Below are 15,610 nucleotides of genomic sequence, written 5' to 3' on the forward strand. Positions count from 1 at the left end.
GGGAAGCAGCTCGCAGTCCCCTGCCCCCCGGCCGGACCCCCGCACAATGCGCCTTTCTCCGAGGAGACGCCGCCCGGGCGCCGCCGGAGCGCGCTCCGTCTGGCCTCCCCTCCCCCTGGCGGCACAGCAAGACACACACACCGACCCCGTGGAAACCAGATTTTTTTTTTTTTTTTCTTTTTTTAAGAAAAAGAAAACAAAAAAAGAAATCCTACAAAGAACTGAGTGCAGCACGCGTCTTCCACATCCCCTCCCCCGACCCCTCCCCGCAGTCCGACTTCTGGTCCGGGCGAGCCCAGCTCGAGAGCAGCGCTGGGAGCCCGCCAGCGCCTCCCCCGCGACAGCCCAAGCCCGCGGGGACCCAGGTTCTGTCCGGGCCTGGCGCCCCGACGGCGCCCCCGGAGCGGGGGTAGAGGGCTGGGGCTGTCCGCGGGGCCGCGTTCCTTGCCCGGGTCCGGGCCACCAGCGGCCCTCACTTCTGCGTAGCCAGCTGGTTCTCCAGATCCTCCAGGCGTGCGGTCAGCTGGGCCAGTGAGAGGTTAAGGAAGCCTCCGGGGCTCTCGGGGGTCCCTTCGTCTCCCCGCCGGCCCGCGCCCCGGGACCCAAAGGATATGCTTCTGCGACAGACTCTCGAGCGCCCCCAGCGTGCGGCCCTGGAACTCCACGAGGCTTTCGCATTCGCAGGGGCTCCGAAGCTCTGTCCCCGCGCCGATGCCCTCCTCTGCCAGAGGGGCACAGAAAGTCGGGGGAGTGAGAAGCTACAGGAGGACCAGCCGGTCCTGGCCGAGGCCCCCTTATATCCCTCCACCCCGCCTGCGGCTGAGTGCACCGGTTTGAGATCCAGACAGACCTGGGATGAGTCCCAGCTAGATAGCTGTGAGATACTGGAAAACCCATTCAACCTTTCTAAGCCGTGGATTCATTGTCTATCAGAATGGATACAATGAGAAAACCTATTCCTTGGGCGGTGCGGAGGACTCCATGATTTTCATGTGTGTCTTATGTGGGTACCCATCTCAGAAGGTTTCTCAAACTTTGGTGCTCATTGGACTCAACAGGAGATCTTGTTAAAATATAGATTCTTGGACTACCCTGGTGGTACAGTGGATAACAATCTGCCTGCCGATGCAGGGGACTCGGGTCCAATCCCTGGTCCAGGAAGATTCCACATGCCCCGGAGCAACTAAGCCTGTGAACACAATTAACGCGTCTCTGTGCCACAACTACTGAAGCCGGTGCACCCTAGAGCCAGCAAGCTGCAACTACTGAGCCCACGTGCTGCAAGAACTACTGAAACCTGAGCGCCTAGAGCCTGTGCTCTGCAACAAGAGAAACCACTGCAATGAGAGGCCTGCACAAGGCAACTGGAGAGTAGCCCCTGCTTTCCACAACTGGAGAAAGACTGGATGCAGCAAAAACAAAACCAGCACAGCCAAAAAACAAAATACAGATAGATAAAGAGATAGAGATATAGACAGATAGATGATAGATAGAGAGACTCTTATTCTTAACGGGAAAGGAGCAGAGATGCTGTATATCTAGTAAGCTCCCAAGTGGTACTGATGCTGCTGGTCCCTGGACCACACTGAGTAGCAAGAGTCGACAGAAACATGGTCCAAACTTTATGCGGTGACAGTAGCATCTGTCAGTGTGGTAGCACACAGATGGCCATTTAACACTTGAAATGTGGTTAGTGTGATTGAGGAAGTGAATTATTTAGTTTAAGTTAAATGGGCATATGTTGCTAGTGGCTAGTTTATTGGAGGGTGAAACGCTGGAACTGACACAAGTAAACACTTTATACTGGATTTCAACTAGGCCAATGGTTCCCTAGGTCCACGAGTCAAGGTAAATTGGAAGTGGCCAAACAGGAGATGGCAAGAGTGAACATTGATGTTTTAGGAATCAGTGGTTCTCAAGTGTGGTCCCTGGACCAGCAGCATTAGCATCACCTAGGAAGTTATTAGAAATGCAAATGATCAGATTCCACTGCAGACCTACTGCACTGGAAACTCTGGGGTTGGAGACAACAATCTGTCTTTTAACAAACCCTCCAGGTGCATCTGATGCACACTAATGTTTAAGGACCACTGATTCAAGTCTATCTCCTCACACATTTCAACATCTCTGAAATCAAAATAGGTGCCTTACAGTTAAATCTGGCATCTTTTTTTTTCTTAGCAGTATAGAAAATAATAGTGAATCTTACAATGGATGGTGTCTTAGATTCACTAAATTCTGTAAATGTGTGCCATTTTGAATACTACAGCACAATGCCTGGCACTTGGCTTTCAATACAGAGTTGCTATTATGATTTAAAAATTATATCTTAGTCTTGTATGTACCCTCAGCAAGCTGCTGTATGTCATGTCATCAGTGGTATTGATAACAGCCCCAGAATGGCTCCTAACTTTGCAGGTGGGGAAACCAAGGGCCAGAGAGAGAGGAGGATCTACCCAAGGTCATCCTTCATTGGTTGGTGAAGATCCTCAATCACAGAGGCCAGATTTCTGTTAGAATTCTAGAACTAGAGGCAACCTGGGGCAGCCAGCACCCTGCCCTATCACGGAAGAGGAAAGGTAAGGGAGAGGTGGGGGTTAAGTGACTTGCCCAAAGTCACACTGCAGGGGACATAAGAGTTAGGGACTTCCCTGGTGGTCCAGTTGCTAAGGCTCCATGCTCCCAATGCAGGGGACCTGGCTTTGATCCCTGGTCAGGGAATTAGATCCCACATGCAACAACTAAGAGTTCCCATGCTGCAATTAAAGATCCTTCGTGCTGCAACTAAGACCCGGCACAGCCAAATAAATAAATGAATAAAAGAGGACAGGAAAGGCCCTGAAGGAGAAGTTAATCCAGTGTTTCCATAATATCCTCGCTAATTATTAGAATTAGCCTGGAGAGAGGGAGAGGAAGAAATGTGTGTGTGTGTGTGTATGCATATACATACATATATATGTATATATACATATATAGAGAGAGATTTTAAACATATATTCTCCAGGCCCAGCATAGCCCTACTGAACCTAGCTCTGGAGTGGGGCCTGTTTATCTGAAATAAGTGTCACACTGTAGGCCTGGGTTACAGTCTAAAGACTCTATGGTTAAAAAAACAAAACAAAACCCTGAGAAATTCCCTATATTACCTATAAAGGTACTTGTACACAAAGTTCAAGCCCATCCTCCCTCCACAAATAGAATTGGTCCCCTTTTCCTTAGCTGAGCACCACATGAAGCAGATGGATTGAATTTATGGGATATATACATTTAATATGGGGCCTCCCAGATGGTGCTAGTGGTAAAGAATCCGCCTGCCAATGCAAGAGACAGCAAGAGATGTGGGTTCCATCCCTGGGCCGGCAAGATCCCCTGGAGGAGGAAATGGCAACCCACTCCAGTATTCTTGCCCCGACAATCGCATGGACCGAAGAGCCTGTCAGGTTATAGTCCATAGGGTCACAAACAGTTGGACACGACTGAGCGACTAAGTACACATATATTTAATACACATCTTTGTGTACTTGAGACACGCCCAGTCCTGCCCCTTCCCCAGGTCTGTGAAGCTGAATTCCAGCAAGATAAACGGACTTATGATGTGGTTCCCCTTACAAATGCTGAATTGGGCGTGCCTTTGAAAAACTCCACCCCCCAAATTATTCTGAACTCCCCGCTAATTTGGGCAACAGATCGCTTAGAATTGTGCTTCTTAACCTTAGTACTAATTCCCTGAGGATCTTGTCAGAGTGCAACATTGGATTCAGCAGGTCTGGAGAGCGCTGAAAACGCTGCAGTCTTAACAGATTACCAGGCGACAGCCCTGCCGACGGTCCAGGGACCACGCTTTAAGTAAGGAGGCTTGGTCCAGCGAGCCCATTCCCCGCCTGTCACTCAGCGAAGGGGGCGGGAGCGAATAGGACCCGGAGGTCTCGGAGCATGCGCGGTGAGAGAAGGGGCGGGGTCCCGAGACCGCTGCGCTCACCCGGGCAGATGCTGCCTTTGAGGTTCTCGAGCAGGTGCGTCATGGTGCTGAAGTCCGGGGAGTAGGACACGTGCAGCTCGGCTGGCTCCGAGGCGATCTCTCGCAGTTCTTCCTCCACGGCCTTGCCCACGCCCACGGCGTACATGACGATGCCTGCGGGGTTGGGGGAACAGAGGGGGCGCCCTGGGCTTCAGGAAAGCTTCCTCCCCTCGTCAAACTCAACCTCAGGTCAGCCCGGCCCTCGCCAAGCCCACCTTCCTCCTTGGCGCGCGCCGCCCACACGGAGATGTTATCCTGGGAGCGGCCGTCGGTGAAGACCAAGCCCACGCGGGGCACGTTGAGCGCCCGGGGCCGCGCGCCCTGCGCCTCGGAGAAGCTGTGCTCCACCATGTGGCGCAGGGCCAGCCCGGTCATGGTGCCGCGCTCCATGTACTCGACGGCCAGCACCGCCTGCTTCACCTCGGCCGCGGTGCCGTAGCGGCCCAGCGGGAACTCGGTGCGCACGCGGCTGGAAAACTGCACTAGCCCCACGCGCGTGCCCTCGGGGGACACGTCCAGGAAGTCCACGATCTGGTTCACGAAGCGTTTCACCAGCTCGAAGTTCTGCGGGCGCACGCTCTTGGAGCCGTCAACGAGCAGAACCAGGTCCACGTGGCCTTCCCGGCACCCTACACCTCACCGGAGGAGAAGAGCTGGGGGTGAGGGCGGGCAGTCGCCACCTGCTCATTCATTCATTCATTTGCAAACATTTATTATATAACAGATACTATGTGTGAAGTTCTTCCTATGCCAGGCACTGTGCTAAAATAATAAAAACTAATCATCACATCATCATCATTGGCATCCTTATTATTTTTCTTTTTTTTTTAGTTCTACCACTTTATTGCTACCAACCAATTTCCCTCCACCCTCGTGCATACATGCTCAGTCATGTAATCCCATGGACTTCAGCCTGCCAGACTCCTCTGTCCATGGACTTTTCCAGGCAAGAATACTGGAGTGGGTTGCCATTTCCTTCTCCCATTGGCATCCTTATTATCTTTACCATTTATTAAGTGCTTAGCACGGGGCTTCCCTAGTAGCTCAGTGGTAAAGAATCTGCCTCCAATGCAGGAGCCGCAAGACTCTGGTTTGATCCCTGGGTGGGGAAGATCCCCTGGAGGAAGGCATGGCAACCCACTCCAGTACTCTTGTCTGGAAATCCCACTCCATTATTCTTGCCTGGAAATCCCATGGACAGAGGAGGCTAGTGGGCTACAGTCCACCGAGTCACAAAGAACGGGACATGACTGAAGTGACTTAGCAAGCAAATGTTTAGCACAGCCAGGCAACCTGCTAAAGGCATCTTCTTCATCATCATCATCACAGTAGCTACTGTTTATGATCATCTACTATGTTAACCAACAGAATCCTGAGCACTTTGCCTCCCCTGTTCTCAGCCAGAGACCTTGCTAGGCCCCAAGGGAGATTCGACAATAAATGAAACATAATCCTGATCCATAAGGAAACAGGGATGAAGCAGAGAGGTCACATATGCCATCAGTGACCATCAAGGGAAGTGTTTGAATAGAGGGGCAGGCAGGGAGCAAGGTAGGATTCTTCCTGGAGTTGGTGAGGAAGGCTGCATGGAGGTGGTGACAAGTGATTTGGTCTTCAGGGATGAGTAGGAGTTCTCCAAGGCAGGAAGGGACATTCTAGATGGTGGGGGCAATGTGTGTAGAGGCATGGAAGCCAGGCGCCCTCGGCACGTTTGGGCAGGCCAGTATGGATCAAATGTTTATGGCAGGAGACAGGATGAAGGGGTTAGCTGAAGCAATATTTTAATGACCTAAGGCAGTGGTTTCAAAACTTTGGCCACAACTCACAGTAAAATAATAATAATAATGCATCATGATGCAGTTATGTGCCATGCGATGCTAAGTTGCTTCGCTGTGTCCGACTCTTTTCGACCCTGTCAGCTGTAGCCCGCCAGGCTCCTCTGTCCACGGGGATTCTCCAGGCAAGAATACGGGAGTGGGCTGCCATTCCCTTCCCCAGGGGATCGTCTCAAACCCAGGGATCAAACCTGTGTTTCTTACATCCTCTGCATTGGCATCACTAGCGCCACCTGGTAAGCCCATGATGCCCTTATACTCACGTACAATTAAAAGTGAGTTTCATGAAACAATACTTATTCTTTCTACATACACACAGTAAACTCTATTTTCTCTCTCTTTTTAAAAAAGAATTCTGACTTGTAACCCACTAATTTGATTTTGTTATCCACTATGGTTACACCCACCACTTGTGTAATTCACTATGGTTACACCCACCATTTGAAAAACTCAGGGGTAAGGCATTTGATCTTTATTTTGTAAGCACTGGTGAGCCACAGAAGGCTTTCGAGCAAGGGAGAAATGTGATCAAATAGTGTTTTTAAAATTAACTTTGGCAACAGGGCAGAAGAAGGCAAAGAGATAAAGGCAGGGCATGGCAGACCCTCCAACTCCACCACCACCAACACATACACGTTTACACCACACTCAGGGATCACAGCAAAGAAGAAGTGAAGGATGCTCAGAATGGGGCAGGGGGGCAAAGGCAGGCAGAATCACCCCCCTTCCACCTGTAACTCACGGCTGCAGCTCTTGCCATCTGCCTGGAGCTGCCGCCCCTCAGGACACATGCAGCGGTAGGAGAAGCCCTCACTCACACACTGGAACTCACATCCATGGTCCACGCCATTGCAAAGATCCCGGGCTGAAAGGAGAGACAAGTCAGGATGAGTCAGGGTGGACTCCACCAGCTGAGATCCCTCGCCCCTCTGCACAAATGGAGAAGACCCCTCCTCACCCTGACAGCTCCTCCCATCGGGCAGCAAGTCATAGCCCTCTCTGCAGCGGCACTGTGGCCCACCGAAAGTGCTAACACAGTCGTGCTGGCAGCTGTGGTTCCCGAAGCTGCAGTGGTCAATGGCTGGTGGGAAGGAAGAGACAAAGACACACAGCGGTTCTGACTGGAGTCATCAGAGACCTCGGCTCAGGGTACCAGCTGGGGGGCTGGCTCACCCCTGCAGCTCCTCTGGTCCTGCCGGAGTACAAAGCCAGCTTGGCACCGACAGAAATAGGAGCCAGGGATGCGGACGCAGTGATGCCCACAGCCACGGTCCCTTTCGGTGCAGAGGTCAAGGGCTGAGGGAATAGTGAGGTCAGCCTGGGCCCGGGCGCTGTACAGCACACCTGCCCGGGGGCTTTTTACAAACACCTATGCCTGGGACTTCCCTAGTGGTCCAGCGGTTAAGACTCCACACTCCCAATGCAGGGGGCCTGGGTTCAATCCCGGTTGAGGATTTAAGATCCCACACGACGCAGGGCATGGCCAAAAAACACAAATAAATAAAAATACTTATGCCTGGACCCCAACCCCCAAAGATCCTGACTCAGTTGGTCTGGGATGGTATCCAGGCATCTGTGATTCACCAAGTAGAGGCCTCCTTCCTACTGAGCCAAGCAGCCCTCCCAGCTCAAGCCCCAGCATGCCCACTACTAAGCCAGGCATAAGAATGGGACTCCACAGCTGTAAGAGACAGGACTTCTGCCCTCAAGATGCTCACTAATTCACAGGGGAGGACCAGGCTCTGCCATTTAATCTGTCTGAGCCTCCATTTCCCCCTCTGCAAAATGGGAATACAATCAACGGAAGAGCGGGTGTGCATGCTAAGTCACTCTGTCATGTCCAACTCTTTGCAATTCTATGGACTTTAGCCCGCCAGACTCCTCTGTTCGTGGGATTCTCCAGGCCAGAATACTAGAGTGGGTTGTCATGCCCTCCTCCAGGGGATCTTCCCAACCCAGGGATCGAACCCACATCTCTTACATCTCCTGCACTGGCAGGCGGATTCTTTACCACTAGCACCACCCGGGAAGCCCTAATGGAAGAGAACAATTGCTATTTACACTCACCTTCTGAGGAGGGTGAACTACTGCCCTGCTGAGTATCTTGATGATTTCAATGTACAGATATGGCCTAGAGCTGAGCTGGGGAATAGGGACTAGAGAAAGATGGGCTGCTCTACATAAAAGTGTGAGAATGTGGGGTTCCTAGAAAAGAGATGAGGAGTGGAGAGAGGGAACAAAAGAACAAGAGAGATGATGTGGAGATGAGTAACATGGGTCGATCCCTATAAATTCCCTACAGAGGGGTGACTAAGCACCTTCAGAATCAAGGGTGCCTAATATTCATTTATAAATAAAGGATGTTTCATTTTCTGTGTTTATGTTTGACTTCACTTAGATGTAAGTCACACCTCTGTCCATCCCCATTATTTAGTAAAATAGACATATGCACAACTTACACATACACACATGCCCTTGTGTGCACAAGTGTGTAAACCAGTGAAGAGGCTGATTTACATGCATAGCATGCATGGACTGAGAAATTGAGAGAGGATCTATAAATCAAGTGAATTCAGTAGAAGCTCAGAGTGAGAGGGGACCACAGAATGTGAACACTTGGAATTCCCAGAGATCTTGAGGAAGGTTTTGAAGGTTCACAGGTCTTCAAATAGGGTTTCAAGCCAGCCTCTTCTAAGCTCCCAAAACAAGAAGACCCCAGCTGACATCTGGATTTCCAAAATGTTGTGAGGTTGACAGATGATATATGTAACACTCTTAGTTCAATATCTGATGCTAACTTGGCATTCAGTAAATGGTTTGATTCAGTTCAGTTGCTCAGTCATGTCTGATTCTTTGCAATCCCATCAACAGCGGCACACCAGGCTTCCCTGTCCATCACCATCTCCCAGAGTTTACTCAAACTCATGTCCATTGATTGGTGATGCCATCCAACCATATCATCCTCTGTCATCCCCTTCTCCTCCTGCCTTCAATCTTTCCCAGCATCAGGGTCTTTTCAAATGAGTCAGTTCTTCGAATCAGGTGACCAAAGTATTGGAGCTTCAGCATCAGTCCTTCCAAAAAAATATTCAGGACTGATTTCCTTTAGGAGTGACTGGTTGGATCTCCTTGCAGTCCAAGGGACTCTCAAGAGTCTTCTCCAACACCCCAGCTTAAAAGCATTAATTCTTTGGGGCTCAGCTTTCCTTATGGTTCAACTCTCACATCCATACAAGACTCCTGGGATAACCAAAGCTTTGACTAGGCGGACCTTTGTTGGCAAAGTAATGTCTCTGCTTTTTAATATGCTGTCTAGGTTTGTCATAGGTTTTCTTCCAAGAAGCAAGCATCTTTTAATGTCATGGCTGCAGTCACCATCTGCAGTGATTTTGGAGCCCAAGAAAATAAAGTCTGTCACTAATCCATTCCAGTAAATGGTAGCTGCCATTACAATCAAAGGACAGGACACACATATATTCAGTACATGGAGGGGGAAAATCCCAAATGCATAAGCAAGGTATTGTGTGTCATTGCTTTTCAGAAGGCAAAAATGAATAACCAGGCTTTGAGAGATTGCGGGTGCAGAGAGGCGCAGCAAAAGCAGCCCAGGTGAGCAGCTGGGAAAGAACTGAGATGCAGAAGCAGAAACGAGCAGCATGGGTGCAGAATATAGGGGATGTATGCATGGAAATTCCAACAGTGTCTAAATAACAGAAACAGTAAAGATGCGCCTCTGAAAAGACAGGTTTGGGAGGTGTTTTGGAGCCAGCTAAGAGGTGTGCCTGAAAGAGGCAGGAGAGAAGATTGCAGAAAATCCACTTAACCGTGGGGTCAAGACTTCTAGCCCTTGTCCCACCAAGGACTTGTGTGACCCCAAGCGATACCTTTTCTTTCCTAGACCTGAAAAGTGAGGGAGCTGGAGTTTGACTTCCAAAGGCCCTGCCAGACTCACTGGACTGATGCTGGGTCAATAGGGAGCCACAGAAGGTTCAGAAGCAGGGAGAGTGCAGGATGGGGGGAGTTCTCACCCACACAGCTCTTGTTATCTGCTGCTAGCTGATAGCCAGGGTTGCAGGCACAGTGGAAGGTGCCCGGGGCGCTGACACATTGGTGCTGGCAGCCGTGTCCCCCCTGAGCACACAGGTCCTTTCCTGAGGACATACAAGAGTAGAATCATCAGCGAACAGACTGGGAGAACACTCCAGCAAGAGAGAGCTGGATGGGGTCAAAGGCAGGCCCCGTGCTCCAGGATGTCTTTAAATGAAATATGACTCGTTTGAGAGGGGCCAATCCAGGGGAGGGCCTAGGGAAAATATATGGCCTGAATGGCCCCAGTGAGTAGGCTCTGAAAACCACAGCACCTAGCCAGATGGATCAGGGGGACAAGGAAGGACTCTGTGAGTTAAGTAGAGGAAGTCAAGAGATCAATTGAAACTCAAAGTCGTGTCCGACTCTTTGCGACCCCATGGACTGGGTCCATGGAATTCTCCAGGCCAGAATACTGGAGTGGGTAGCCCTACCCCTGCCTTCTCCAAGGGGTCTTCCCAACCCAGGGATCAAACCCAGGTCTCCCGCATTGCAGGCGGATTCTTTACCACCTGAGCCACAGGGAGGGCAGCAAATGACAAGATGTGACAGGAACGCATCTGGCAGCATTGTGGGAGGAGCTAGAACAAGAGTGGGTGGGTCCTGTCCAGGGGGACGGGGCTTGGCTCTTCTAGGAGGGCGATGGCGCTCAGCCGTTAGGGCTGGTGCTTCTTGTGTAAAGGGGGAGGTTTTGGAGTTAGACGTGAAGCCGGTGGAAACCACCATGGCTCTTCAAGGTGGGTGGGCACGATAAACGCCGCTCCTTGTTGCGGGGAAGCCTTAAGCAAAACTGGGCAGAGCTGGAATTTGACACAGCCCGCAGTGGGCCACTGACTCATTGGAAAAGACCCTGATGCTGAGAGAGATTGAAGGCGGTCGAAGGGGACGACAGAGGATGAGATGATTGGATGCATCACCGACTCGATGGACACGAGTTGGAGTAAGCTCTGGGAGTTGGGTGATGGACAGGGAGGCCTGGCGTGCTGCAGTCCATGGGGTCGCAAAGAGTCGGACATTACTGAGCTACTGGACTGAACCGCAGTTGCCAGGGCAACGCCGGCCTTGTGGGCGGGGCTAAAGGCGAGTGGGCGGGGCTACTCGGGAGGGGATGGGATTTCACTGCGTTGGGAACCGGACTGGGAGCGGTGCGAGAGTTGGAGACTCGGTCCAGCGCTCCCCTCACTCACGACACAACCGGCCCTGGAACTGCCGGCCGAACTCCTGGATAAGGTCGAAGGACTCGACGAGGAAGACGTGCTCGTTCAGCGGGGGGGACGCCATGGCGCGCAGGGAGCCCACGTCGGCGCGCTGCACCCCCACGGCGTAGATCTCGATGCCGCGGGCGCGCGCCTGAGCGGCCACCTCTGCCACGCGATCCTGGGGCCGCCCGTCGGTCACGATGACGGCCACGCGAGGCACGCGCGCCTCCGGCGGGCGCGCGCCCTCGGCCACGCTGAAGGCCACATTCATGGCGTACTGGATCGCCAGCCCGGTCATGGTGCCCTGCGCCAGCGGCACCAGAGCGCGGATGGCGCGCTCCATATCCTCGCGGCGCGAGAAGGCTCGGAGCGGGAAGACGCTCTGCACTTGACTCGAATACTGGATCACGCCGACGCGAGTGGCGTTAGGCCCCACGTCCAAGCTGCGGAGAAGGCCTACCAGGAACTGCCTCATAGTCTCGAACTCGAAGGGGCGCACGCTGCGCGAGCTGTCAATCACAAACACCAAATCCAGGGGCCCAGTACTGCACCTGGGACCTGCGAGGAGATGAGGAAAGGCTCTCCTAGGTTAGCAAAGCCTCAAGTCCCGGGAGAACCCCCACGGAAACCCAGAGCGGAACACTGCTGTCCGACGTAACAGCGCCCAGCGCAGAATTAACCTTGCAAATGCAGGTTAGAGCCACCCACTCGAACAGTATTTGCTGAGGGGCTGGGGAGGGAGACTCCACCGAATCCCTACCCTACAGGTCTAAGGGCTAATATCTCTGAGGAGGTATTATCCATTCGGAAGGGGGACAAAGGGATGTAGCAAACTCAAATGTCTCTAGGAGCCAGGCAGGCAACGTAAATAAAGGAGGGAGTGTATTGGGGTTAGGACGGTGGACATCCAGAGAGCCCGTATGGTTCCTGAAGTGGGCAGCCCCAACCAAATGTTGCCTTGCAGTCGTGAGGACCCCATGTTAGCAGATCTTTAGTCTTTTCATGAGAAGCCCCAAATTGGTTTTTTTAAGTGTGAAATCGCCTAAGTTTTTTTTTTTTTTTCTTCAATTAACTTTAAAAAATGAAACGCCAACTGGGCAGTTCTGCCTGAGCCCAACTTAGCTGCCTCCAAGCCACATCATACAGACTGGGGAAACTGAGGCCCACAGAAACGAAGCTGTGAACTCGAACCCAACCCCTCAGAGTTCCAAAGCTGTTCCTTTTCTCTCCCTGGTGTGCAGTTGGCTGCAGATGGAGAACCCGCTTTTGCTCCCTTCCCCGCCTGCTGGTGAGGGTGGGCCCTGGCTCACCTGCGAACTGCAGTTGGGTTTCCCAAGGCTGGAGAAGGAGCAGCAACAGGGGCAGCAGCGAATATAGAAGCCCCCTCATGGCGCTCAGCCAACACAGAACGGAGGTGTTGGAGCCTGAAGAGGAAGGAAAATATCAGAGCAAAAGTGTTTACAGAGCTCTTATTCTAGGTGATGGGCATTTGGAGGGGGAGAAGGATCATGGGTTTGTTTTACTAATCTCTCTAGTTTCGTGCATGGTGAAAATTTTCATTATAAAAAAATTCATCACAGTGAGTTTGCTGGAAACACAGGGAATTCTGCTTTTCAGAACTGCAGAACAGTAAATAAATAGAAAGTAGATTTAAAAATATACAAAATTTCAAAAGGAAAGGCCTTTCCTCAGTGCCAGGCACGATGATAAATGCTTTTCATGCACTGTGGCATTTATTGAGTCCTCTCAACAATTCTGTGAGTCCAAGGCTGTTGCTGTCCCCAGAGTATAGATGAGGAAAGAGGCCCAGAAACTTCACTGCGTGTACCCGAAGTCGCGTGGCAAGAAAGTGACTCCTCCAGGATATAATCCTAGGCCTGTGGGGTTCCAAGGAGCAGCCGCGTGACTCTTTGCAGAGGGAAGCCATCCCCCACCTCGCCCCCTCCCCTTTGCACACAGGCAACTCTGTGTGACTGTGCTCCCACCCACCACCACCCCACCCTTCGCCTCAAACAGGCAGGGCCCCAGTGCAGGCCTGCTGTCGCCTTGGCCGAAAGCCACCCCGCGGATGAACTTGTGACGTGGTGCCGCCCCTTCCCGCCTGCTCTCAGGAGAGGTCTCCAGGGGGCGCCCTCTTGGGTCTAGCTGTGTTGGCTAGGTGGCCGTGGGAAGCCCACATCTGCCCAGCAGGTGCTCCTGCCCAAAGCAAACAGGGAGCCAGGAGCCCCAGGGCCTTGGAGATAAGGCTGGGGTAGAATATATCCGGCGCTAGAGCCGAGGAGCAGAAGTGCGCACGCAGGGCTCCGGGGACAGTGGCACTGGACGCCCCCGGACTTGGCCATGGACCCCGTGGGGGCAGGTGAGCGTTCACTCTCTCTTGGCCCTTGGCGACGCCCGTTGAGAATCACGAAGGACTCCCATTGTACAGATGCGAAAAGTGAGGCTCAAGAAGGTGGCCCGCCGAGCTGCAAAGGAACCTAGGACTCCTGGCTCCCATTCTTCCTTCTGAGCGACCTGGCAACCTGGTCCTTAGGCGTCACCTCTTTTTCTTCCATTCCCTCCCTGGGGTCCCTACTCCACCCCCATCCCCTCTCCCCTTGCTTAAGCTGTGCTAGCCATTTTTCTGTTTCTGTTTCTTGGCAGAGGTGGCCAGCTGCCCCTAATCCAACCGCAGCCCCGCCCCCTCCCCAATTCCGTGAATGGTTCTATTCTGAGAAAGGCCGGGTGCCTGTCGCTCCCTCTAGGCGCCCTCCCCGTCGCGGATCCTCACCTCCTTCGCCTTTCAGGCCTGGTAAAGGAACTAATACCCCTCTGGCAGAACCTGTCGTGGGAGGGCGACTAAGCCAGACGTGCCAGCCGCTCCTGGAGGTGGGCGGGTGTGGAATGCCTCCTCCAGCGTGGGCCACAGCCCAGCAGGCGAGCACCCCTGGGGAGCCCGAGCGTACAGGCACTAGGCGCCTTGGCTCCCTCCCATCCGTTCCTGTCTGCAGAAGCCTCTGGGCCCCTTAAATCTTAAGTTTCCCCTTCTCCTGCTCTTGGCCTGATCCAACATCTCGCTTGGCACCCCACCTCCACCCAATCCTAGAAAGTCAAAATAGGGCTTGCGTCCAAGTTCATCACCCTTCCAACTCCTCATTCTAGAGAGGAAGGAGTCAAGACCAGAGACAGTAATGTCTTGCCCAGGTCACACAGCAACGTGGCAAGGTGACAGGGCTGACCCCAGAACCCGGAGCTCCTCGAGAGGGTTAATCCTTGCGTTAAGAAATGCCCTTAGGATGGAGAAAGTGGATTTTCGAGGGAGGAGAGGTTTGTGAGTAATTCCTCAAGAGTTGGCTGAAGAATAAACACTTAGAGGATATTCAGGGGAACGGGTGGCGGGGGAGGGGGGGGTGCGTGCCGGGGGTTCCTGGAGGGAGGAGATTGGAGATAAGGTCCCCCTTCTCCGTTTTGGCGGCCGTGCTCGTGGGGGCTCTACTTGGAGAGGGCTCTGCAGAGGTGGGGAAGGGCGCTGCAGGTCAGACGGGGCACCGTAGGCGGTGCAGCGCGGCTAAATACGGGCGCCTGGTCTGGCTGGATGCCTGCTCCCCGCAGACCCCTCGGCGCCCCCGGGCCCTTTGACTCACCTGAGCCTGCCGGACAGCTCAGAGGCGCGGCCGCAGAGCGGAGCCGACGGGCGGAGCCTCCCGGGCAGTTGGACCAGGTACCGGCGCGGGCAGTGTGCCCGAGGTGGGGACGGCCAGGCAGCTGGAGCGGGCGGAGGCGGCGGCCGCATTTAACCCGGGGGCCGGTGGGTGGGGAGGGGGAACGCGGGCCGCGACCCCTCCCACTGGCAGGGAGCGACCCCCTCTTCCTCCGAGGGCTGGGGCGGGGCCAGCGCGACGCCCCCTGCTCCCGCCACCCCTGGAGCCGCAGACGCGAGCTGCGGGGCGGGAGTCGGGCTCCCGCGGGAGGCTGGGCGGCTACGCTCTCCGCAGCCGGAATGCGTTGGAAGCCTCCGAGGCCCTTCCCCGGGGAGAGCCCCAAGGGGCGGAGCGGGGCCTGGCTCGGCCGCCGGCTGCTTGGCCCCGCTTCCGAGGGCGCGGCCCGGCTCTTGACCCCCGCCGCCCCTTCCAGGGGTGGCCAGAGGCCCCGGACTCTGGTCCTGCAAAGAGGGATAAAGGGTTCAGAAGGGCAGCCTGAGGCTTCGTGGCTCTCCCCAGGCCCCACCTGGTGGTGCCTCGGATCCTGCCCTCACAGACGCCTTTCCACGTTCTCTGCAATTACTGAGGTCCTGGGCCCAGCCATCCTCGCCCATCAAAACACTCTGGCGAAGACGCCCCCAGGCCCCTAGGCCCTGACTGGCCCCCTCCACAGGGCCGATGGAGGCCCTGTGTTCAGGGGGAGGAAAGCTGAGACATCTGAGACAGCCTTCTCTTGGGAGATAGGGGGTTGGGAGTGTTGCTTTAACCCGAAAAATAGGAAAATATTCCAAG

At 53.8% G+C, this 15,610-nt stretch overlaps 1 protein-coding gene across 2 annotated transcripts; it reads right to left on the bottom strand.

Moving 5' to 3' along the window:
* Positions 1-146: 146 nt before the first annotated feature.
* On the bottom strand, positions 147-15,206 carry MATN4 (matrilin 4). Of its 2 annotated transcripts, XM_043479941.1 has the most exons (11): positions 14,762-15,206; positions 12,449-12,562; positions 11,127-11,696; positions 9,882-10,004; positions 7,027-7,149; positions 6,812-6,934; positions 6,596-6,718; positions 4,234-4,647; positions 3,980-4,132; positions 614-721; positions 147-531 (listed from the first exon to the last, which is right to left on the bottom strand). In XM_043479941.1, the coding sequence occupies exons 2-11, from the start codon at positions 12,525-12,527 to the stop codon at positions 473-475; spliced, it is 1,875 nt and encodes a 624-aa protein (XP_043335876.1). In that variant the 5' UTR covers positions 12,528-12,562; positions 14,762-15,206; the 3' UTR covers positions 147-472. The 2 variants fall into 2 exon arrangements, with proteins under 2 accessions (XP_043335876.1, XP_043335875.1); XM_043479940.1 differs by lacking the exon at positions 7,027-7,149 and having other exon boundaries at positions 14,762-15,186.
* Between the last annotated feature and the right edge of the window lie 404 nt (positions 15,207-15,610).

The sequence above is a fragment of the Cervus canadensis genome, chromosome 10 (assembly GCF_019320065.1).
Source record: "Cervus canadensis isolate Bull #8, Minnesota chromosome 10, ASM1932006v1, whole genome shotgun sequence".
NCBI classification, from domain to species: Eukaryota; Metazoa; Chordata; class Mammalia; order Artiodactyla; family Cervidae; genus Cervus; species Cervus canadensis.

Excerpts from the sequence above, each read along its gene's own strand:
- MATN4 (XM_043479941.1), bottom strand. The coding sequence starts at position 12,527 with ATGAGGGGGCTTCTATATTCGCTGCTGCCCCTGTTGCTGCTCCTTCTC. Across the intron at positions 4,133-4,233 it reads GGCGCGCGCCAAGGAGGAAG|GCATCGTCATGTACGCCGTG; the intron begins GTGGGCTTGGCG and ends CCAACCCCGCAG. Across the intron at positions 722-3,979 it reads CAAAGGCAGCATCTGCCCGG|AGGAGGGCATCGGCGCGGGG; the intron begins GTGAGCGCAGCG and ends CCCCTCTGGCAG.